The 25,881-nt window shown below is 38.0% G+C and overlaps 1 protein-coding gene across 2 annotated transcripts in view; it reads left to right on the top strand.

The window, feature by feature from the left end:
- Positions 1-15,176, top strand: part of PRKG1 (protein kinase cGMP-dependent 1) — a 1,186,942-nt gene extending 1,171,766 nt beyond the window's left edge. For both annotated transcript variants that reach the window (XM_004285352.3, XM_004285351.3), the window contains exons 13-18: positions 2,126-2,267; positions 3,398-3,561; positions 9,176-9,298; positions 9,375-9,437; positions 10,681-10,747; positions 12,556-15,176. In XM_004285352.3, coding sequence (XP_004285400.1) covers positions 2,126-2,267; positions 3,398-3,561; positions 9,176-9,298; positions 9,375-9,437; positions 10,681-10,747; positions 12,556-12,654 — 658 coding nt within the window. In that variant the 3' untranslated portion in view covers positions 12,655-15,176. The remainder of the gene's footprint in view (positions 1-2,125; positions 2,268-3,397; positions 3,562-9,175; positions 9,299-9,374; positions 9,438-10,680; positions 10,748-12,555) is intronic.
- The last annotated feature ends 10,705 nt before the right edge of the window (positions 15,177-25,881 follow it).

Genomic DNA, 25,881 nt, shown 5'->3' with positions numbered 1-25,881 from the left:
TCTTTCTGCTAATGATCAGCTTGTTCAGAATATAAATGTGAATACCATTCAGAGATGCCATGAGAAATTGATCTCTCATTAAGTGTGTACTCTCTTTACAGAAACAATGCATTTGTCCATTTGGTTCCATTTTATTAACAACTGAATATTAAGGGAAACAGATCTGTTGCCCAGCATCGCAACTGCAGAAATAACTCTTCTTCTAACAGGAAGCAAGAACTGTAGGCTTTTGAAAAGGCCCACCCATATTGCAATTAGACAGTCCTGATACAAGGAAGTAATCAATTTTCGTATTAAAACAAGGCATGTAATGTGAAAAAAGACAAAGCTCTATTCTATGTACTGTTTTGTTTAGATTGTTTTGCTTTGCTGTGCTCTCCATTGAGAAGGGATTGAAGTCATATACAGCACTCAGTATAAAGTTGCTCATTAATTATCTACACATGGATGCTTACTATTTCAGGCAAATGATCTCTCAAAGAAATATGCTGCTCTTGATAGACAAACATACTTAATTAAGGACAAAGATGAAAGGACCTTTAAGGTACTATTCTAATCCCTTTCCCAATACACAGGATTATATAGTGTTGGTTCTGCAAAGATAGCTCCAAGTCAGAAAACAATTGCAGCATAATGTATACCATTCATTTCCTAATATAGATGCAATTCTTCTCAAACTTTTTCTTGTCCTTATAGATTCACAATTGTTCCATCCAGATATTGTTGAAGAGAGATACTAGAAACCTAGTGATTACAGTTAAGAGTCTAGTATCTAGAGGAGTAGATATCATCATGCCCTGAATTGTATTTCAAAAGAAGGATATTCCCTTTGGGAAGAGCTAATTATTTCAGTGACAACTCAGGGGACATTAGTAGTTAAAATGCAGACTATACCTTTCTGGAAGACACTGCCTATTTCTAAAACATGACCTGAAAGATGGCTGCTTTAGCCTTAGATTCACTGATAAATTTTGCAAGATAGCAGCTGTATCGTACTTTTCGGTTTGTTAGAATTTATTTCTCAATATTGAAAAAGAAGCAAATGTGAGCAAGATGCAAACTGGTATCAGTGACTCTCGTGAAAGCAAGCTCTGGGCCTCCGCTTTGCTGCATGTTCCCCAAAACCACCTGAGTACTTGCTGTCCTGTTACATCTCAGCCAACTCAAGAGCTGATGTTCACACTAATGTTCTTGAATTTTCACGAAATTATTTAATCGCATTTACTACTACTTGGGAAAGAAGAGGGAAAAAAAAGTAGTTTATCTTTCTAAGGGATTCCATAGGGGAAAAAAAACAGGTAAAGTATAAAGGTTCTTCCCTAGAACCAAGGAGTCAACCTTAGATGCCAAGGTTTTTTTTCCTTTACTGTTATTTCATTAAATAAACACACACTCACGCACACATACACGTAGAGAGACAAAGAGCTTTCTTGCTAAACATCATAATCAAGTTTAATAAACATTCCCTTCCAATTACCTTTTTCCTTCTTATCTTTTAGCTCCATCTTTTCCTTCTAATAAGAAGGCAGTAGCATAGGAAATAGATATTATTTGTCTTGCTGACAGAAGTTTCAGACAGAATACTTAGATTGCGATCTGTTATCAGTAGCGTTGTAACTCATTTCCAAAGTGGTTCTTTGAAAACATTAACTTTTATTCACACTCATGAGCCACATCTCTATTATTTAGAAAGATTTTAAAAACTAAGAATAAATATGACTAAACTCATAAACCGTTCTTTAAAAAACACCCCTTGGTAGACGAGGTCTAAAATAGGATTTGCCTCTCTTCTGCCCACCTCTGTAACTTTGCCTTTTAACATTGGAGTGGGCTGTTGTGAGGAATCCACGAAGTACATGAAACGTGGTATGTGGTTGACCTCCTCTTCAGTATATTCAGGAAGTTAGATTTAACCATCCTACTCATAAGGGCAAAGAATTCCTTGACTTAACCCTTAGATGCTTTTTAAAACCCAGTATCCAAAGGTAGCCCTGTGACATTTGGCCAGTAGGACACTGGTCTCTGGGGTCACATTCTGGCGTAGGAATATAGTGACATGAGAAACTGACCCTTATTAGACAAACTAATTTCTTTCCTACTTTTTATTCCATTTTCTGTGTCTCAGAGGTTCATTTGAAGATTCTACAACCAGATTTTACACAGCATGTGTGGTAGAAGCTTTTGCCTATCTGCATTCCAAAGGAATCATTTACAGGGACCTCAAGCCAGAAAATCTCATCCTAGACCACCGAGGTTACGCCAAATTGGTCAGTGTGTTTCACACATGGTTTCTGCCCTGCACTTTAAAATACTGGCTAATGAACAGGCTGTAGCGTTACTGTTTTCAACTAACTATTCTTTCAAGTTATGTAAAGGTTATGAGAAATTAAATTGGCTAGGTTTTAATTAATAATATGCTGGCAAAACATGCTTAAATAGGCTTGTGCTTGCTTGCATGTGTTCGTAGACCCAGAAAAGCTTCGTAGAAGTCCTATGTCTAGCTGGGTTTCTGCCATCCAAAGGGAATAGGTCATATGTGGAGAACCATGAATCATTATCTGAAAGAATACTGTAATGCTAATGGAAAAAAAGGGCTTGCTGGCAATGTTATCCAGGCCATGTTAGTAATAGTATTAGTAATAATAAAATTGGCCAAGAGCTCTAAAGATCTACAGTAGAAGGGAAGTTCTCTTATTTTAAAATGTGTAACTTTTGTAGACTTTGGATCTTTCAGTGCCTGATTCTGTTTTTTAAATTTTTGGAATTTTTATTCAACCTATGATTTTCAAAGTAATCACATCAATGATAGTTAATTATTTGTATTCTTAACCAGTTGTTTTAGAAAAAAATGGTTTTCTGCATTTGAGGCTCCTGCTTCAAAAGTTTTCTAGAAACATGAAGAATACGTTTCGATTTTATCTCTTTGTTTTCCAAGGACAGAGTTATTGGTCCCATAGCTTTGTAACTCAGCTCCTTCAACAATAAAAATGGCTTCTCAATTAACACTAAATGAATTGTCAACTTCATTAAGTCCAGGAGATATCTGGAAAATATGCCTGAGTAAAGGAGAAATTATTTGTTTATACCCCAACCTCCACTGGCATAAAAGAAGGAAAAATGGAAAGTATTTCCATAAAGAAAAGTTTGCCTTTATTTTCGGTGATGTGAATTTTGTCCTATGTTAAGGTTTCAACTTTTCCTTTTGAAACTGAGCTTGAGCAGGGAGGCTTTGTTTGTTCGAAATATACAGAGGACTTCTTTTAGAAGACAGGACTACAATAGTTCAAATCTGTTTTTATTTTATTATCATCATCAGCATACGTCAACAAAGTAGCTTTTTGCTTTTAAGCTTAATCAAAAGTGGCTTGGAATATCTTGTTTTTTCTCTCTTTGTAAGGTTGATTTTGGCTTCGCAAAGAAAATAGGATTTGGAAAGAAAACATGGACTTTTTGTGGGACTCCAGAGTATGTAGCCCCAGAGATCATCCTGAACAAAGGCCATGACATTTCAGCCGACTATTGGTCACTGGGAATCCTAATGTATGAACTCTTGACTGGCAGGTATGGACATTGATAGAGAACTGCTGATAAAAATAGACCAGCAAACAGCTACACACTCCTGTCTTTGTCACTCTGGCGAGACCATCTTAAAGTACTTTCACCAGATCTTGTTACCACACTTTTTAATTAGTTATGCAGATAACCAGGAATTCATAAAGTAAAAACTAAAATGGGTCAGATGAGGGGAACAAACTCAATATCAACTCTCAACTCTCATTATTTATACATATGTGAATGTGGAATCATCTAGTGTCTTTCTGTGAGATCTCTGAGCCTAGTCATTTAGCCAGCAAGGAAGATGAAAGTCATATAAAAATAGAGAGTCAACTATTTGTAGAAATAAGAGAACCTGTTAGCAACTGTTATATCTAAATGAGATGTAAATGCTTTGCAGATCTGTTGTGTAATAATATTGTAGTCTTCAACAACTTATAAAAGGTACTGTGGATACGACCAGGTATAAAACGGACTATAAACTCAAGGAAAAGAGGAACAAATATGCCACCAAGCCCTGTGCTCAGGACAATAATTAAGAAGGTCATTATGAACTGAAGAGTTCAGAAGAAGGTTAAGTTTGTCCAGGGAGGCTTTTGAAGAGCGTAGGACTAGCTGGGCCTTGCAGGAAGAATACAGAGAGCAAAGTTCACTCCAGGCAGAAAGGCATGGCTTAAATAGAGGGGGAGTAGTGGGCAAAGACACGAAAAAGGTTCATGTTAAGAAATGATGGGAGATCCAAAAAGAGTCATCTTTCAAGAATCATGACTGCTGTACCTCAGTGTTTGGACTCCATCCAGAGAGGGACTCATGGAGGATTTTCTGATAAAGGAGTGACATGTGTTGTGGTATTTAAGGAAAACAAGCTGGCAGTAATGGGTAGAGCAAATTGGAAGAGGGATGGGGAGGCTAGTTTGAAGATAATTCCCATAATTCAGATCTAAGAAGAAGCATGCAGTGGAATGTGAAAGAATTACTTAAGAGAACTTAGTAGCTACAGTGAAAATGAGAGGAAGATGGGACTTTCAGTCTCACGGTTATTTGTGCGGATTCAGTGAATCTATTAAGCACTGAGAAAGTCTAGAACATAGGAAGCACTCCATTGATGCTAACACCTACTACTAGTACTACCATTGCCAGGAACAGTTATGTGGTGGTTTTTATTTCACTTGTAGACATTTTGAATTTATTTATTTATTTATGGCTGCGTTGAGTCTTCGTTGCTGCACACGGGCTTTCTCTAGTTGCAGAGAGTGGGGGCTCTTTGTTGTGGTGCACAGGCTTCTCATTACGGTGGTCTCTTCTGTTGCGGAGCATGGGCTCTAGGCTCATGGGCTTCAGTAGTTGTGGCGCACGGGCTTAGCTGCTCCACAGCATGTGGGATCTTCCCAGACCAGGGCTCGAACCTGTGTCCCCTGCACTGGCAGGCAGACTCTCAACCACTATGCCACCAGGGAAGCCCACTTGTGGACATTTTATACCATTACTCTTGAAACATCTTATGTTGACTTCAAATTAATAAACCTCGTTGGTGTTTTCTGTTAATTTTAGATGAAAGATACATAGGCAAAGGCAGTTAAATACCACAGGAGAAATGATTCAGAGAAACACGGGAAGAGTTCAGATTGTTATCTAGAATTTCTTTGCAGCTGTTGAAAGCATGATCTCTTTAAAAAAGTAACTTCACAAATGTCTGTAAGTGTTCATAGGTGAAAATTAGTAAACTTGCAGACCTCAAGAACAGCACAAAGCTGAAAATCATATTATAAGCAACAGAAAAATAGAATAATAGAAATTAAAAACCCAGCCAGGAAGATAGTAGATAGACCTTAGGAAAAAAGAAAAAAGGATATAGAAATTATTACAGAAAGAAGATACAGAAGTCCAAGGAAATAGGAAAAACAACTATGTATATGAAGAGACGATTACAAGTGGGATAGAAAACATACTCAATTACATGATAGAAAAATTCATGACATAGATGGTCTCAGTGGATCATTTTGATCAACAGTAACCATGGGGAAACAGAGTCATAACACCACCATGTGTCCTAGTGCAATTTCCTAGCTTCAATGATAAGGAATAATTATATAGTCTCTAAGCTACAAAAGCATGTCATATATGATGATGGGAGTGAGGAGGATTAGAATTCAGGTTGTTGGCCTCAACCTTCTCTATTAGCACCTTTAATGCCAAAAGATAGAATATTAAGAACTATGTAGTTCTGAGAGAGACAGAGTACAACTCAACTAATTTATACAAAATTAAGTTATTCTTAAATTATTCTTAAAATATAAAGACAACATATAAAGTGTGTACCCCAGGGCTTCCCTGGTGGCGCAGTGGTTGGGAGTCTGCCTGCCGATGCAAGGGACACGGGTTCATGCCCCGGTCCGGGAAGATCCCACATGCCGCGGAGCGGCTGGGCCCGTGAGCCATGGCCGCGGAGCCTGTGCGTCCGGAGCCTGTGCTCCGCAGCGGGAGAGGCCACAACAGTGAAAGGCCCGCATACCGCATATTAAAAAAAAGCACTTAAAGTGTGTACCCCAGGGCTTTCTTAGAAACACTACTGTATGACCAAGTCAACTAAGAGATGAATGAAAATAAATTTGGTTATTGAGCAGAATGGAAATGGTCATTGAGCAGAATGGAAATGTTATAGTCTTCGGCAATTTTAAAAGTTAAGCTGGGAGAGAGAAGGTGGGAGTGACTATAGGAATACTTATTGCTCATAATTCACAACTAGGAATCTTAAGTATTTTTTACAATTGAATTATGTCGTTATAAAAAAGAAAACTCCAAAGTGTTTAAAATATTTTTTCTTTAAAATTTATTGGAGTATAGTTGATTTACAGTGTTGTGTGTCAGTTTCAGGTGTACAGCAAAGTGATTCAGTTATACATATAGCTATTCTTTAGATTCTTTTCTCATATAGGTTATTACAGTAGAGTAGCATGTGTGTATTCATCCCTCCCTGCTACGTTTCCCCTTTGGTAACCATAAGTTTGTTTGTTTTTGATATCTGTAACTGTTTCTGTTTTGTAAATAAGTTCATTTGCTTTTTTAAATTAGATTCCACATCTGAGTGATATATGATATTTGTCTTTCTCTGGCTAACTTCACGCAGTGTGATAATCTCTAGGGCCATCCATGGTGCTGCAGATGGCATTATTTCATTCTTTTATTATGGCTGAGTAATATTCTACTGTATATATGTACCACCCCTTCTTTATCCACTCCTTCACTGATGGACAATAAGGTTGCTTCCACGTCTTGCCTATTGTAAACAGTGCTGCTGTGAACATTGGGGTGTGTGTATCATGTTTTTCTCCAGATGTGTATGCCCAGGAGTGGGATTGCTGGGTCATATGGTAGCTCTATTTTTAGTTTTTTAAGGAACCTCCATAGTGGCTGCACCAATTTACATTCCCACCAACAGTGCAGGGAGGGTTCCTTTTTCTCCCCACCCTCTCCAGCACTTATTATCTGTAGACTTTTTCATGATGGCTATTCTGACCAGGGGAGGTGATACCTCACTGTAGTTTTGATTTGCATTTCTCTGATAATTAGCGATGTTGAACATCTTTTCATGTGCTTTTTGGCCATCTGTATGTCTTTTTTGGAGAAATGTCTATGTAGGTCTTCCACCCACTTTTTGATTGGGTTTTTTTTGATAGAGAGTAATCCCTTGTTGGTTGCTTCATTTGCAAATATTCTGTGGGTTGTCTTTTCGTTTTGTTTATGGTTTCCCTTTGCAAAAGCTTTTAATTAGGTCCCATTTGTTTATTTGTGCTTTTAATTTCTAGGAGGTGGATCCAAAAAGATTGCTGTGATTTATGTCCAAAAGAGTGTTCTTCCTATGTTTTCCTCTAGGAGTTTTATAGTATCAGCCTTATATTTAGGTCTTTGATCCATTTTGAGTTTTTGTGTTAGGGAGTATTCTAATTTCGTTCTTTTACATGTAGCTGTCCAGTTTTCCCAGCACCACTTATTGAAAAGACTGTCTTTTCTCGCCTCCTTTGTTGTAGATTAATTGACCAGAGGTGCATGGGTATATTTCTGGGCAAAAACATTTTTTAATGTTGTTGGTGAAGAAGCACATAAACTTCAAGTAAAATTAAATTGAACACTTTGTATTTTCACATATTGCCTGAATATCTTGGCCAGAACATGCATGGCTTGCAAAAACCACAAAAGTCACCTTTAATAAAATTATGTTAGAAAGAACAAAAATCAATGCAAAAATATAAATTAGAACCAACATTAAGTTGATAACAAGAAAAACCAAGATGTGGTGGTTCTTCATGTTTAAAGTGAAAATAAAAACTGGCAAATTAACTTGAGAGTAGAGAGAATATTCAATCATAACTTCATGTAAAGAGAAAATTCTTAGAATACTAAATAGAATTGGATGTTAATACATTATAAAGAGTGGTTTAACGTGACAGTTAATGACAAACAGAAAGTACTTGTTACAGAAAATAGGGACAAAACCTTAATGCACACAGCCCTTTTTAAGCAATTCATTGTTTTCAACTTTCTCAATAGAAGGAAATATTTGAACTGCTAATTTTATGGATAGACAAAAAATAATCCAGAAAACGTCTTCCCCCAAGAAACATGAACGAGCCCTATATTAGGAGATTAATTAATTCCAAAGAAATCAACCTCCCTTCTGAACTGTGGGAAAGTTGATGGAAGGAGCTGACTTTAGTCACATCTGTATTCCCTGAGCCTGGCACAAAGCCACAGTCCAAGGATGGATAGGTAAATAACCCAACAGATCTGGCTTATGAGGGACTGGGTATCACATCCTTTCTAACAAAGAGGATGTCTTGCATTAGGTTATCTGAGGATGGATAAAGAGGGAGAAAAGGATAGGAAGAGCACTGTTCTGTAGAAGCATTAGTTCAACAAATATTTACTGACCACTTACTATGTGTTAGGCATTCCACCAGACTCTGGGAATACCAGCAGGGACTGGAAGGGAAGACAGACATAAAACAAATACTCCATCAAAATGAAGTAGTTACAAAGTATAGTAAGTGGCATATTCCAGTATTAGATTGATTAGATTATTATATTAGGTTTGTTGGTTGATAATGTTTCTATGATTCGTTACATTTGGGTGATCAGAGCAGGCCTTTTTGAGTAAGCAGCATAACACTTAATAAGTGAGGCATTAGCCAGGAGGCCTGGGAAGTACCTAACAGTGCCCTGAGGTGGGAGAGTGCTGGGTACTTCAGAGGAGCAGAGAAAGGCTGGTCTACCTGGATCCCAGGGAGTGAGCACGGTAATGGCAGGAGATGGGGTCATACCAGTGATGTTCTTGTAGCCCATTCTAATGATGTTGGACTTCAGCCCAAGTGTAATCAGTGAGCTGATAAGTCACCTGCACTGAAAAGAAATGAGGGGAACAGTGGACACACTTGACCCATTTATGGGTTTTGCTAAACAATTTGCTTGGAAACATTTCCACACTGTTTTGCCATTAATCAAGTTTCATTTCACTATTAATATATGTCCCCAAATAAGAACTGTCATTTGTGGAGTTATAACAATAAGTGTTCTTATTTAGAAAACCAAGTACTATCTCTCTTCATGTCTCTCATTCTTGCAGTCCACCTTTCTCAGGCCCAGATCCTATGAAAACCTATAACATCATATTGAGGGGGATTGACATGATAGAATTTCCAAAGAAGATTGCCAAAAATGCTGCTAATTTAATTAAAAAACTATGCAGGTAAGCATTTCAACCACATTATTTTTTAAAGGATCGTAATATGGAAACAGATTCCTTAACAATTTTTTATTTTTAGGGATAATCCATCAGAAAGATTAGGGAATTTGAAAAATGGAGTGAAAGACATTCAAAAGCACAAGTAAGTGTTCTTTCCTTATAACTTTAGGTTTCAGAGTTCAGAAAGTATTTTCCCAGGCTGATGTTTTTAAGGTAGTGGTTGTATATAACTGAGGCAATTAGTCTATGGGAATATCCAAGGAGACATGTAGACTAGTTAGCCTTGTTATTTAAGACCTTTTGAGTTGCGTCTCTGGGACTTTATTTAGACACATCTGACCCTCTGACATTCTAAACAGCAGATTCACTGAATTTAGTTTTTCCTGACTCAAACTAACTAGCACTTTTCCTCTTGAGCATGAAGAAGAAATACGTATTTTTAATCCTGGAATTCTCTTCTCTACCAGAATATTAAAAACAAAAGCACTCCACCATCTATCATGCCTCATTTCCTTGACTCAACCTAAAATATATTTTTCCAACCATTTCCTAGTTAGAGTACAGTCTTTTTTCTCTGTCATAGCATCTATTTTTTTTCCAAGCAATAGTAGCATCTTGAATATCAGACCTTATCCATGTTGACTGGATGTATCTGAAGCTAAACTAAGACCATATTGGTTTTTCCCTATTAGTCTGTTTCTGTAACATGCACAGGAAATTCACATATCTACCAAGAGGAATGTGTTTACCCTACGAATGTCTAAAAGGCCTGCCAGGAATTTGGTGTAAGCATTTGTGATTGATGAAACCTTTCAAAGACAACAACAAAAAACCTTCTGTGATATTTGGCCCTCATTTCTACTGAAAAGCCATACACAAAATACCTTTATTCTCCCAAAAAGAAAAAAGAAAGAAAATGGGATACTTAGAGACCAAGACAGTGATGTGAACAGGTTAATTAACTGAGGCTGCCCACTGAATCAGTGACAAAGATGGAAAGATAATTTTCTGTCCTGACACTTCATGCCCTGATTCTACCTTCTTAAAATAAATCTCCTGTAGGGCCCAGCATATTATGACATTTATTAAGTTATAATGATTGTGTAGGAACAAGGTCCGAGAGACATTATGACTGAAATTACTAGAATAAAAAGGAGTTGCTTTCTAATTAGTGTCTAAAACTTTGACAATTAGATTTTTTTAAAAATATGCATTCCATTTAATAAGCTAACATTTAAAAACATGCAGTTAAATTAAAAACATGCAGTTAAATTGAAAATGTCTGCCTGTTTTCCATCAGTCTTGGACATCATCTATAGGTTGCAATGCGAAGACTTCAGCTGAGGTAAAATGTGTTTAACTGTCTACTTCTTTTCCTTTCTTAGATGGTTTGAGGGCTTTAATTGGGAAGGCTTAAGAAAAGGCACCTTGACACCTCCTATAATACCAAGTGTAAGTAGACTTACCAACTTGTACTAGTGTGACACACGTGAAGGTGTTTGTCAGTCATCAAAGGTCTGCTATTTTTACATTTTTATCCTATGATCAGATTAGATAAACTATAGGAGAAATACCAGATTAAAATAGTGACATCTTCTAAAATCCAAGCTTAAAAACGGTGTCAAATATTGACAGAAGAGTATCATGAATCTTTTTCCTCGTAATATAAAACCTTTATACATCTTTGCCCAAGAATATATTCACAACCTTATTTAGTCATATTCATGAATTACCACCAAAACTATGTACACTGTTTTAAATTTCTGCACATACATCTTCTCTCTATACAAGATGCAATAAGTTCTTAACAATTTAGTGTGTACTTGAGTATACTTGGTGTGAGGTAGGATTATCTGCTATTGTTACCTTCTGTTTATGATTTCAGTTTACTCTCCACCATGCTCTGTCTCCAAGAGTCCAACCCAAATGGACCACAACAAAACATTCCCGGCCCTTTGGTTTCCTGTTGGGTGTGGTCAACAGTCCAGCAATCAGTTTCAACAGCTTTCAATTCCTGGCCTATATTGTCTCACTTACGCCCCACATAGCTCCTCTTCCCCTGCCCACATAGTACTCTGAAGCACTCCTAAGCACAATGGTGTTCTTTTAAATTCTCTTTTCTTAACACATTAGGTGTTTTGTTAAACTGCTAATCCACTGAGTCGACTAAGTGTTTACACGCTATTAACCTGAAATAGATTTCAATTGACTGCATTTATAGATACAATCCTATATCTAGCTAATAAAATGTGATGTGTCTCAACTAAGGAGGAGAGGGCTGCTTTGCAGTCCTGAACCTTTCATTTATATACTTCCTTTTTCTGGGACTAATTTAAGATCACTTCTACAGAAATATTTTTCCTACTTCTAAGATTTATTTCTACGCTAATATTTATGTTTATTCACAAAGCAAATTACAGATGCTAACTGCATTCATAAAGTTTTACTTTTAGAACAAGAACAGTATAAGAAACTTGAAGAGGTAAATATTAAGTCTAAATTATCCTAACTTATATTTACCAGGGGTCTCCTTTTATGCAATCAGTAGTGTTAAATTATATGGGGGAAATATATATATATATATATAAAAAATAGAATATGAGGTCCTAAATATTATAGAATATAAGGGAAATTAAAGTGTTTCTTTACTGCTTTTACTCATGCTCTGCAGATTGGACTTTGCCCAGTAAACTTGTAAGAGTTTTTGCTTAAGGTTAGAAAGGGCTTTTTATCATACTTAGAATAAATACACGGAAATCCTTAAGATGACTTCTGCCTATTTCTCATTTCACTCCCCTCCTCTTTTATACAGTAGCCAAATTGACCTCTTTTAGATACTTCATAGCATGGAGCTCTCTCTTTCTCACCTCAGGACCTTTGCATGTGCTATATACCCTCTTTATGGAAACCATTAATTCTTAGGTTTAATACTTTTTCCACAATCACTCTTTTTTACTCATGACACCTTGTACTTTTTCTTCATAGCACTAACCAAAGTTTATAATTATCTACAGCTGTAATTATTTGTTTGAATCACACAATTTATTCTTTCCTAGAGTGTAAACTCTATGAGGGCAAGAGCCATGTCTATTTTTATTCACCACTGTAACCCCCAATACAAAGGACAAACCTGCTCATGGTAGACATTCCAAAAATAGCCATTGAATACAGACTGAATAAAGAATGTTTTAAAAATCTAGCTTGGAAGGCCCCTAAAAAAAAAAATCAGAAAATTTTACCGTTCGTTCTCTTGTTCGCAGGTCGCATCACCCACAGACACAAGCAATTTTGACAGTTTCCCTGAGGACAATGACGAACCACCACCTGACGACAACTCAGGATGGGACGTAGACTTCTAATGTATTTCTCTTACCTGCTTCTGCCTTGCTGAAGACAGCTTTTTCTGAGACACAGCTGCCAGCAAACCTGAAAGAAAGAGAGAAGATTAGTGCTCGGGGTCACCATGATGCCTTTGATCGATGCTGCTCCAGTAACTACAGTGGCATTAGGACTTATTGCTTAGATGACAATAGTGCTCTTTACATGTTTTCTGTTTGAACCTAAAAATAGCAGTTGACATGGTGGTCCTGAAGCAAAGCCTTTCACCAGTAAAGAAATGTTTTCTATTGTTGCAATGACCTTGCTTTGCTCTGATTATAATTTGAAAGACTGTAAGAAACACTTCAAAGAGAGTCAGTACCTTGCTAGAATTATCAAGAAGATCAAAAAATAATATATTGGGTACGATAGATTAGATTACTGTGGTACAAAAACTGGACTCTTCCCTTTCTTCAAGTGAGGGTTGTAGACTCTGTTACTGCAAGCTGGTGTAAATACCGTATACAAGAGGACCACACATCTGCTGGTCACAGAGTTCATGTCAAACCAGTGCTAGAAGTTTCATGATTTTCTTTCCCAGCAGTGCTGATGACGAGACTGAATGTTACCTTTCCTTTCTGACAGATTTTAAAAACTGATATGATCAAAGCACAACTGCTATGGAGTCTGCAGAGAAGTCTCATAGCAGGTATATATGTGTTTTCACAGAGGACTGAAGAACACAACATGCATGATATTTGTTTCTTTTTGATAAATTGGCATGACAGAGTGGGACAAAAGCAATTCACAAACCATTTCATATTTTTTTAAATAGCGTGCTTAAAGATGGTCCTGGAAATAAATGACTAGCAGCCAACTGGTTTTTATTTATCTCACACACCCTCAAACTGAGGCTTAAAATATTCCCTTTTATAAAAATAAACCCTTAGGGTAGGGTAGGGTGGGGTGGGTTGGAGAGGGATGAAGATCCACCCAAAAAAAAAAAAAAAAAACTATATATAGGTGCTATGTATATCTTTCATCTGTAAATGTCAGTGTCTAAACAGACAACACAAATTCTAATCATTACATGTGTAGCCAGAGAATCAAGCATTTTCACTAAATTTATCAAACCAAACTTCTGTCAGATTTCACTCATACGACATAGTCTAGGGTTGAGGGAGACACAGCACAGTCTAGGGTTGAGGGAGAAAGGTGACAAAAAATATATTTGAACTAGCTTCTTGTCTTAGGCCTGAACCAAGAAAAGAAAAGCAAGCAAGCACAAAATCATTAAGATTCACCCGATGAGAACCCTTACCTATGTGAGGTCAGGGAACAAGACAAGAACCTGGGCAGGGGTGATGACCTTTTTGTCAATGGGCAAGGAGTCTATTAGCATGTGAAAGGAGGAAAGGAGTAGAAACAGGAACCCGATTTCTTAAAAGTAAATTGGAGCTAAGTAGAACAGAAATACTACAATTCTGAAATATCAGACTAGCTAGGAAAGACCAGATTTGAAATATCGAATTGATTTGCTTTTTCACATGGGGAAAAGTTGGCAGGCCAGTTGACAATTATTAGCTGTCAAAAGTAGCACAGCCATTTGGAGCTTTTCCTGGACAAGTAGCATTGTACCTCCTTAGACAAATGTATAATTTTATGAGCTGTCATCCTGATTTGGAACTGTATATGAACATGGCATATTAAACAGAGGTTTGATCTTTTCCCGTAGAGAGTGTTTAAAAAGTCAATCAAATATAGACAGTTCTGCAAAACATATGTCCACCGAGATTATATAGTATCCAAGAAGGCATACATTATGATTTTTGTTTGAATTTTTCATACCGAGACTACTTTAGAATATGATATGTTATCAAAATATAAAAATCTAAGAAACATTTGGAAAATAAGAGTATTAAGGGCATATTATATATAATTAGAATAAATTTAAATGAAATTTTGATCCTAAGATATTATTATTATTCTTGTATTATCGGATTTTTCCCTCCCTGTTTCTCAAAATTGAACTATTCCTCAAAATACTCAACTTCTTCTACAGATATTAGAAGATAAAATTAAACATATCAAGTTAAAATCCAGCTATGAATGCTACTTCAGAAGTTTAATATTGCTTTTAATTGGGCTTTTAAAAATATAATTTCAATGTTATTAGTCAACGTTCAGTGACTTTTTTTTAAAGACAGTGGTGTAGGCGTGCTAAAGGTTTGCTAGAATATTAAATTCACCTAGTCATTTTAAGTAAGAGAATCTTCTCCTGCAACTTTTTAAATATTCCAATAGCCCCAGAGATTAGCACTTACTGTGGATTTGGAACTATGGTTCAAGTCTAAGACAACCAATATGTACAAGTTCTATAGAAAATGAAGAAGCAGCATTCAGCATAATGTAACTGTAGGTCATTTCTCCCACTTGTTAATGCATCTTTGTTCATTTCACCTGTGGCATTACATTAGGATGTCTAAAGCAATCACCAATAAAGGTGAACTACATCTTTCAAGAATTACTAAGAGAAAACATTCATCTAATTTTCAACATTGAATTTTAAGGATTTAAATCTGTCTTAATGAAGACACTAGGGCTAAAATTCATGGTCAGCTTCATAAAAAGCACATCTCACTTTATTTCTGAATTTTTCATGCCCCCTCTATTTTCTTCCACTAAAGAACATCCAGATAAGTTAGAATAGCACCAACTTGTTTGATTTGTTAACTGACTTTCTTGTTAATACTTCAAGTATGGGAAATAAGGGCTTTCTGTGTGTCTTGACTCACAGGAAAACTGAAAACTGCCAAGGAAAGGAGCAATGTAACACCTGAGATAGATTGAATACATTAGGGAAAGTGATTTCTGGAAATTTGCTAGGAATGATATTTGTTTGTCCCTTCTTTGTAATTAATATAGGAATCAGATCTATGTGGCATTTAAAACAAATTTATTTTGATTATATTCTTTACAAATCATAACTTTTACTTAAAATTATGGGATATGCATGTGAATCACACATGTATAATATATAAATTCAACTACTGAATTTTTCTTGTCTCATTTCTAAAAGACTGAACTGATGGTGAACTTAAATTTAAAGAAGTCAGCTACTGCACCGAAAATAAGGATATTAGAGCTGATTTCATACAGTAGAGGTGATTTGTGCATTATCCATTACAATGTTTTCTTTCACAGTAGGACCACAGACAAATATTTATGTAAATAGGTATTTCTGTGTGATATTTTGTGGTACATGTAACTTTTTTTTAGTGTTTCACAGCATTATTATTTCATTTAATTTGTACTGAATAATGTTTTTAGGTCCAAGTAGACTTGAATTAATGTCATAATTGTCAGTATTATTGAAAATTATGTCAACTGTACTGTTTATCCATCTGTCCCATAGTTTAGAACATGACCTGGCTATCTGGCATTGTTGCAAGTGCCTTAAATTCATGGCATCCTATTAAAAAAACAAATTTGGTGTTATGCTGCATGACAAAGACAAACACACCTCAAAATGTTGTCCTTTCTTAGCTTGCTGCGTTTTACAGTTCTTTCTGCTAACAGTTTATAAGCCTTTATTACATAATATTGATGAATTACAGAAATGATGAAGTTGTTCTCTTATTTCTGTTAAACGTACCAGAGCTGTGTATCTGTTAAGGAGATACAGCGTCATTTCTGTGAAATGCATAAATGTATGTGCAGGTCAAATTAATATATGACATACTATCAGTCTGTATACAGGTATTCCTGTTTTGCTAAGCTGTGCAGATTCAGTTAAAAAAAATAAGTGCAGTCAAGTTCTAAAATATCTCATTTTTTAGACTCCATTAACAACAGTCCAACTCAAAAGAAAAATTGGAAAATGACTGCTAGCCAAGCCTCGTCACGAAACCAATGATGAAAAAGTACCTTGGTGCACCAGTCAACAAAACAGGATGCTTCCTCTGAGTTCTTGTATATGCAAATCACTTATAAGGCAAGTTTTCAACAGACCTAGAAAGCTAAACATTGAAGGTGTGTTGTTAGCCCTCCTCTTATCTGCCCCTGCATCAACGGACAGAGCTCTGGGACCTTGACAGTGACTCAGAGGTTTGGACTTTCCAAGTATAGGGACATTTCTTGAAGCGTCATCTATCAAATTTATTTCAATGTATGATGTTTTTACAACTGCTCAGTTCTTTTGTATTCTTACAGCTATGGTTATTTGATTGTCCTCTTACAATTCGTTCTACATGAAAGAGTCCTTTGTTAGTCAGAATGCAACAACTGTCATCAAATGGTCACTGACCACTTGCACTCTTTTGATGTAGATTAAACACTTTTTCATAAACTTAACCTGCTTTGATTTGCTCTGTATTTTTCCTGCAGCTGTAATTGCCGAGTGCCTGTTGTATACTTTATAGAGTTGAAATAAAAAAATAATTACTTTTGAAATTAGTTGATGTTTAATTTCAAACAAGATTTTAGGATAGAATTAATATATTAGAATTGAAATACCATATAGTGCTATTGTAGAATGTCACTATAACAATGTAGAAAATACTTATAACCCAAGTATCCATCATAAAATGATGTGTTATCATCTAATATAAAACTAATCCAACAAATCAGCTTAAAGAATTCAACAGGGTTACATGAGGCCATCCAGTGTGAAGAGCCACACGAACCTGAAAATTAGCAGTTTTCTGTATGCAACTACCACACCACCACCATCACCACTACTACCACTCACTCCTTTCTGGGCTACCCCTAGCCAAACTCTGAACTAGGCACACCGTCAAAGGGGCAACATACAAGAATACAAGACATGCTAGGAGGGAATTATTTAATATGAAAAGTAACTTCATGAATCTTTGTCTAAGGTTTGTTCACCTAATCCCTCTGTTAAACTTCACATGCATAAAGAATATATATTTAGAGAACAATAAGATTGCGACAAACTCAACTCTCCACAGCCCTGGTGAACATATTGTTGCTACATCCCTTTGCTCCTCACTGCAGTGAATGGTACACAACTTAAAACTGGCTGCAACATAAAGATCCCCTTAATCTAACTGCATTTGTCTTGTTGACATCACATTGCCAGTGACGGTGAATTGAAACCCCTTTTTAATGAAAACTAGAAATTCAATTCGGTTAGCTTTCTCAGACAGAGCCAATAAAATAACCTTAAAAAATACTATGTCACATAGCAATCCAATAATTTCATTTTTCCTACAAATAGAACTGAACTGTAAGTTTTTAGTATTTGTCCTTTAAGTTCTGTTATTTTCACACCCTTGATCTAAGAACCGTCTTCTTTGATCCCAGAAGGTTATTTTTTTTTTGTACTAATCACACAGTTTTTGCAGAGGTACACAGATCAATCCTCATGATCATTAGTGGGGTTGGGGGGGGAAGATGGTGAAGGTGTTGCATCCATGCCACTGTCACATCTTGTGCATGTTAATTGCCATTGAAGTAAATCACTGAACACTTACTTGACTATGACAACAGGAATCAATACTAAATTAGAGATGAATGAACTGGTAGCACCATCGTCCAAGTTGATCACATGTTATGCTTGCAGACCTACCCTGAGATTCTCGGTTATAACCCTGAAAGTGTTATGCACATAATATAGGACAGCCACAATGCTAATATTCTTTTCCCGAGTCCTATTTACAGTTCTCTTCTGTATTCCATATTTCTTTCTAATTCAAAAGGCCTATAAATTAATAAAATAGTAATGTTTACCTCCGACAACTGTTTTTCACCCAAGGTGAGTCTATGAAGCAAAAGACAAATCCATCACATGCCAATTAGCAAAGCCAAAAAGGTTACGTCTCAACCTCATGGGAAAAGAAAAAAAAAAGGAAGAAGGGAAAAACCAAGGCCACAAGCCACAAAGTCTGGCCATGGATTTCATAAAACTTAAGGGACAGGCTCAAGGTATATGTTCTAGGACAATGTTTTCCAAACATCAATGTCGTAAAATGTCTGTAGAAAATATGGTAAAAACACAGATTGCCAGCATCATCCACAGCTATTTTCAGGTACAGTCCAGAAATCTGAATTTATAACAAGCATCTTAGCTTATTCAGATGGAAACAGTTGTATACATTCATGGAAGGGATGCAGGAAAATATGGCCCATGGGAAAGCATTTCAGGAACGGTAGGGTGAAGGAGGAAAGAAAAAAAAAAAATCTATAGTCATTGACATCCAAAGCCTGTTAAATAACATTTATATTCTACCTATATAGCTGTCCTTTCCATTTTCCATATTCAAATAGTATGTGAATAATAAACTATTTTTGTTAAGGAATACATCCGCATCTTGATTTAAAAAGCCAAAACAATAGATTTATACCACTTCAGGTATCTGGTATACCAGGGCAGCATGATGGCTCTTAGTCCTCTAGGGAGAAATGATAACAAAGACTCGAGCTTCTGGCTCAGCTGGATTTTTTACTTCAGTTCACCATTCTCCTATTTCCCTCCCTGAGGAATTCCCTGCCCCATGGAAGGCAGGTTTAGGCCTTTGTCTTGCTTTGGCCATTGAAAGGGGAGCCTGTCACTTCAAGCATGAATGTTAAGAGCCAATTCTTGCTTCAACACATCCTCCCTTCCCTCTACACTTCCGCGATGGGCAGTTCTTCATCAGTAGCTGTTCCGTCAGCTTCAGAAGCAGAGTGAGGACTGAAATCAAGAGAAGCAGAGCTCCTACCAACCCACAAAGGTTTTATGGTGGAATATATTGTTGTTTGGAAATGCTAATATTTGGCTTTACCTATTTTAGCAGCATAACCTTGCCCATTCTGATTGATACAACTAGCACACACAGAAGAAAGCCAAGGCCTGCCTTAGACTCAGCGTGGGAATTCAGCAATGTGAATAACCCACTCTCAGGTAGAAGATAACAGAATATGTCATTAGACCCTGAATGAGGGGCAGTAAAACTGCAGTAAAGCCTTGATGAATTCACTCAAATTCCTAATCCTTTGGCAGAAACTACCTTAAACTTGATATAACAAATATACATTTTAACAGGCTAATGGATAGAAACATGCTTAGAACCCAGACCATCTAAAGTTGGTACAACAAGTTACTTGGGCCACTTGGGTGAAGACTCAAATTTAGAAGCATGAAGGTTAGTGGCATGAGAAACACAGAGTCCCAATAGAAATCACGTTGGTCACAGGATTGGGGAATTTACAATTCCTAGGGAGAGCACGATTCTTCAAGATTTTTCAGAAGAGATGAAAGCCTGAGAGTTTTAGTAATAAATACAGGTTGGAATAGGAACAAAACACTGTCTTAACTATAATTATGATGTCATACGTATAAAACTCTTTGCTAGGTTACATGTGCCACAAATCGCTTTGTAAAGTAGTATGAATTACTGGGGCCTTGGTTTCCTTACCCAAAGGAGGATTATTAAAGTTCCTTTAGTAATAAAATTCTGCAATTCTAAGTTTCTTTACTTTTCTGAACCTCCCTTTCCTTATTTTTCAAAAGCAGGGTTTGGCAAACTACAGCCCATGGGCCAAATCCGCCCACACCCCCAGTCCATTTTTGTAAATAAAGTTTTATTGGAACAAAGCCAATACATACTGTCTAAAGCTGCTTTCACACTGCAACAGCATGTGAGTTGAATAGTGAGAAAGAGGCCATATGGCAATTAAAGCCTACATTATTTACCGTCTAGACCTTTCCAGAAAAGTCAACCAAACCCTATTCAAAAGAAAGGGTTTACAATGGACCAGTGATTTTTCAAATTGAGTTTTCCATAGAGCCTCAGGATATGGAAGTGATATCTCAAAGTCCACCAGAATGGAATAGGTAGAGAAATACTGGTGACCCTTGAACAATACAGGGGGGTTAGGAGCACAACCCTCTGTGAAGTATAAAATCAGTGTAGAACTTTACAGCCAGCCCTCTGTATCCGCAGTTCTGCATCCTCGGATACAACCAACTGTGGAGTGTGTAGCACTGTAGTATGTATTTAGTGAAAAAAAATTGCATATAAGTGGACCCACGAAGTTCAAATCTGTGTTGTTTATGCATCCACTGAATATGTATTAAACAAAGGAGATGTGCAGTGAGTAGGCTCCACAGGCTCCAGATTTCTAATTCTGATTCAATCATAGAAATTCTGATATATGGTTCACAAACTGGGGATGTAACATTTAATTTTGAAGAAAATGTTCTATTATTTATTTTTAATGTCTGAAAAAATCACTGAACTAGATTAAATTGGAGGTTCTTTTCATGTGCAAGTTTCTAGGTATGTGGTAGCTCATTTCTTAGGAGAAAAATTAATTTAAAATATCCATATGGATCAAAGTTAAGATAATAATTAACTGTGGGGAGAAGTGTAGACTGGGAGGGAAGAAGAGGGGTTCTCCTAGGGTGCTGGTCATTTAATTTCTTGATCTGTCTAGCGACACGGTGTGTTTACTTTGTGAACATTCATGAAATTGTATGTTTGCATCTTTTACCTAAATTAAATTTACTTTAAAAAGAGTTGAAACATATAACAAAATAAAAGTATATGTTATACTAAAAGTTTTGAGCTTCATACTGCTTCTTGTTCTCTGTGTCTGAGTTCAAAGGAGCATTACTACTTTGCCCTTTTTCCTCATGTTTAAAATTAACTTTCTCATGTGTAATAATATATTTAAAAATCTCCATGCCTCTAGTCCTTATCTGCCTCCAACCTACTCTTACTGAGGTCCAGTTTATTTTTTAAAAAATTCTAATCTTTTCTTGGCATTCCTAGCTCCCTCCAATGGGTCCTAGATGCCCTAAGGATGCAGTCAAATCCATGAATGAACTTACCTCCCCAGGCTCCCAACCACTTGCTGGGCTTCCAGGCTTTTGCAACCACTTCCAGTCGTATACAGAACTTTGCATTCCCTTCTAACTTTCCACTTTCCAATCACCAACTCAAGTTGTTCTGATCTCAGCACAGGCATTAACTACCTTCAGAAAACTTTCTCTGACTTATAAGTGCTTTCTTGGTTTATATGCACTGATTCAAAGTCTAGATATAAAGAAACATTGTTTGAATGACTAGAGAAGGACTCTGTGAAAGCCTAAGAATTTTTTTCTTTTTTCCTTTTTTTTTTGGCTGGGAGACATAATGGAGACTGTGTCATCTTGAGACCACTGGGAAACAGCTAGAAAGGCAGTAAAGTTATTGGGGTAATAGAAGGACTCTTTGGAGGTAAGGTTATCACAAATTTGGGCATACTTCACTTCAAAAAAATTGATATGTGAAAAGATTAGGTTTACCCAAAGACAATTTAAGAGTTGTTTATTTGTATTACGGAAAGGTGATTTCTTTTTGACTTAAAAATTATACACTGCAAGAGAAAGCCAAAATGGTAAATTGGGAAGACCCTGAGCTCACCTCCTCCATGGGCACATCAAAATTACAACTATTTACAGAGCAACTATTGAAGAGAAAGACCTGAAGACTGACAGAAAAGATATTCTATGACTAAAGATATAAAGAAGGATCCACAAGGAGATGGGTAGGAGAGGTGGAGACACCCCTGGTAGGGCGACCCACAAACAGGATGATTACTACAATTGTAGAGGTTCTCCCTAAGGCGCATGGGTCCCAGATCCACACTGGGCTCACCAGCCCAGGGGTCTGGCTCTGGGAAGATTTGCCCCTAGAATATTTGCCTTTGAAGGACAGTGGAGCCTACATTTGGGAAGGCCAGAGAGCTATAGGAAATAGAGACTCCACTCTAAAAAAGGAACACACTAAATCTCACACGTTTTGAGAGACCCACGGTAGAAGCAGTCATTTGAAAGGAGCCTGGGTCAGCCCCACCTGCTGATCTTGGACACTCCCTCGGGAGAGGCAGGAGGCAACTGGAGCTCATGCTGGGGACACAGACACTGGTGGCAGCCATTTTGAGGAGCTCATATTACCACTAGGACACTGGTGCTGGCAGGTGCCACTTTGGAATCCTCCCTCTAACTTGTTAGGACCAGAACCTGGCCCTATCCATTGGCACTAGCCCTGGGACCCTCTGGTCCTTCAGCTACCTATAGGGACACAACCCCACCCACCAGTGGGCCAAAACCAACTCTGGACCTGCAGCCAGGACATGGCACTTCTCACCAATGGGCCAGCAGTAGCTCCAGGACTCTCTGGGCCCTGCTCTGGCCACCAGCAGGCCAACGTCAGCTCTGGGAGCCCCAGGCCCCACAGCCAGAGACCCCAGGACCTGACTCCACCCACCAGTGGGCTAGCACTAACCCCAGGACCTAGCCTCACCTACCAGCAGACTAACACCAGCCCGAACACCGTGGGTCCTGGCCCCACCCAACAGCAGGCTGACACCAGCTCCAAAACATCATAGGCCCCTCAGCCAGCCACCCCGGGTTCTAGCTTCACTCAAGAGCATGTCAACACCTGCTTTGGGACACCACAGACCCTGCAACTGTGTCAGGAACCAGAACCACCCACCAGCAGGCCAAAGCCAGCTCCAGAACTACCTGGGTCCTGACCCGATCTACCAATAAGCCAACACTAGATACAGGACCTCCAGCCTCACAACCAGCCAACCTGTAACCCAGTGCCACCCACCAGCAGCCAGAAGCCTTTGAACAAGGCAGGACCCAGAAACCAATGGGACTGGGGGCCAGCCACACCTACCGGACTACCCACAGTAATCAGCCCTCCACAACAGAAGGGCCAATACAACCCACACAGGGGGCACCCCTAGAGCATACAGCTCTGGTGAACAGAAGAGAGTGAGCTGGTGGGACAAATAGCACCTCTCCTACAAAAGACCATTTCTCAGGACTTCCCTGGTCGTGCAGTGGTTAAGAATCTGCCTGCCATTTCAGGGGACACAGCTTCAAGCCCTGGTGTGGGAAGATCCCACATGCTGCGGGGCAACTAAGCCCATGCGCCACAACTACTGAGCTCACATGCCACAACTACTAAAGCCCATACGCCTGGAGCCTGTGCTCTGCCATAAGAGAAGCCACTGCAATGAGAAGCCCAAGCACCACAAGGAAGAGTAGCCCCTGCTCGCTGCAACTAGAGAAAGCCTGCGTGTAGCAACAAAGACCCAATGCAGCCAATAAATAAATAAATAAATAAATTTTTAAAAAAAGACCGTTTCTCAGTGCACACAGGCCCTTATGTGGGTTGGGACCCAGCACAAAGCAATACTTCCATAGGAACTAGGGCTAGACCTGACGTGGGGTCAGAGAGGGTCTCCTGCGGAGGTGGGGGTTGGCTGTAGCTCACTGTGGGGGTAAGGACACAGGTGGCAGAGGCCCCAGAAAATATTGATTGGCAAGAGCTTTCCTGGAGGTCCCTATTTCAGCACCAAGACCCAGCCCCACCCAACAACCTACAGGTTCCAGGTTCCTGGAAAGCCTCAAGCCAAACAGCCAGCGAGACAGGAACGCAGCCCCAACCATCAGCAGACAGGTTGCCTAAAGTCATACTGAGCTCACAGCAACCTTGAAACACACTCCTGGATACCGCCCTGCCCATCAGAGGGACAAGACCTAGCTCCACCCACAAGAGGACAGGCATCTGTCCCTCCCACAGGAAGCCTGCACAAGCCTGTGGATGAACTTCACCCACCAGGGGGCAGACACCAGAAGCAACAGGAACTACAACCCTGGAACTACAACCCTGGAACCCGTAGAAAAGAGAACATAAACAAAGAAAGTTAGACAAAATGAGATGACAGAAAAAAAGAAAAATATGTTGCAAATGAAGGAACAAGATAAAAACCCAAAAGAACAATTACATGAAGGGAAGGTAGGTGATCTACCTGAAAAGAATTCAGAGTAATGATAGTAAAGATGATCCAAAATCTAAGGAAAAAAATGAAGGCATAGATCTAGAAGATACAAGAAATATTTACCAAGGAGCTACAAGACGTAAAGAACAAACAGAGATGGCCAATACAATAACTAAAATGAAAAACATACTAAAGGAATCAATAGCAGAATAAATGAGGCAGAAGAACAAATAAGTGAGCTGGAAGACAGAGTGACGGAAATCACTGCCACAGAAAAGAATAAAGAGAATGAAAAGAAATGAGGACAGTCTCAGAGACTTCTGGGACAACATTAAAAACACCAACATTTGCATTATAGGGGTCCCAGAAGGAGAAGAGAAAGAAAAAGGGCCTAAGAAAATATTTGAAGATACTACAGCCAAAAATTTCCCTAACATGAGAAAGGAAACACTCAAGTCCAGGAAGTGCAAAGAATCCTATACGGGATGAACCCAAGGAGGAACACACTAAGACACACATTAATCAAACAGAAAAAATTAAAGACAAAGAGAAAATATGAAAGCAATGAGGGGAAAGCAACAAATAACATATAAGGGAATTCCCATAAAGTTATCAGCTGATTTTTCAGCAGAAACTCCGCAGGCCAGAAGGAGAGGCAAAATATATTTAAAATGATGAAAGGGAAAAGCCTACAAGAATACTCTAGCCAGCAAGGGTCTCGTTGAGATTCCACAGACAAATCAAAAGCTTTATACACAAGCAAAAGCTAAGAGAATTCAGCACCACCCAACCAGCTTTACAACAAATGCTAAAGGAACTTCTCTAGAGGAAAAAGAACAGGCCACAGCTAGAAACAAGAAAACTATGAATGGGAGAGCTCATTGGTAAAGGTAAATATACAGTGAAGGTAGAAAATCATCCACACACAAATATGATATCAAAACCAGCAATCATGAGAAGTGGAGGGTATAAATACAGGATACTGGAAATACATTGGAAGTTAGGGGACCAGCAACTTAAATCAATCTTGTATATATGTAGACTGCTATCTCAAAACCTCATGAGAACTGAGGTTCCCATTAATCAAAAGTCTACAATAGATACACACACAAAAGTGAAAAAGCAATCCAAACTCTAAAGATAGTCATCAAATCATAAGAGAACAATAGAGAAAGGGAAGAAAAAAGACCTACAAAAACACATCTTAACAATTAAGAAAATGGCAATAAGTACATACGAATAATTACCTTAAATGTAAATGGATTAAATGCTCCAACCAAAAGACATAAACTGGCTGGATACAAAAATTAGACCCGTATATACGCTGTCTACAAGAGACCTACTTCAGATCTAGAGAAACACACAGACTGAAAATGAGAGGATGGAAAAAGGTATTCCATTCAAAAGGAAATCAAAAGAAAGCTGGAGTAGCAATAATCATATCAGACAAAATAGACTTTAAAATAAACACTCTTATAAGA

Source organism: Orcinus orca, chromosome 14 (assembly GCF_937001465.1).
Source record: "Orcinus orca chromosome 14, mOrcOrc1.1, whole genome shotgun sequence".
NCBI lineage: Eukaryota > Metazoa > Chordata > Mammalia > Artiodactyla > Delphinidae > Orcinus > Orcinus orca.
Note: the sequence above shows the minus strand (reverse complement) of the source record. Positions and strands in the feature narration are given on the sequence as shown.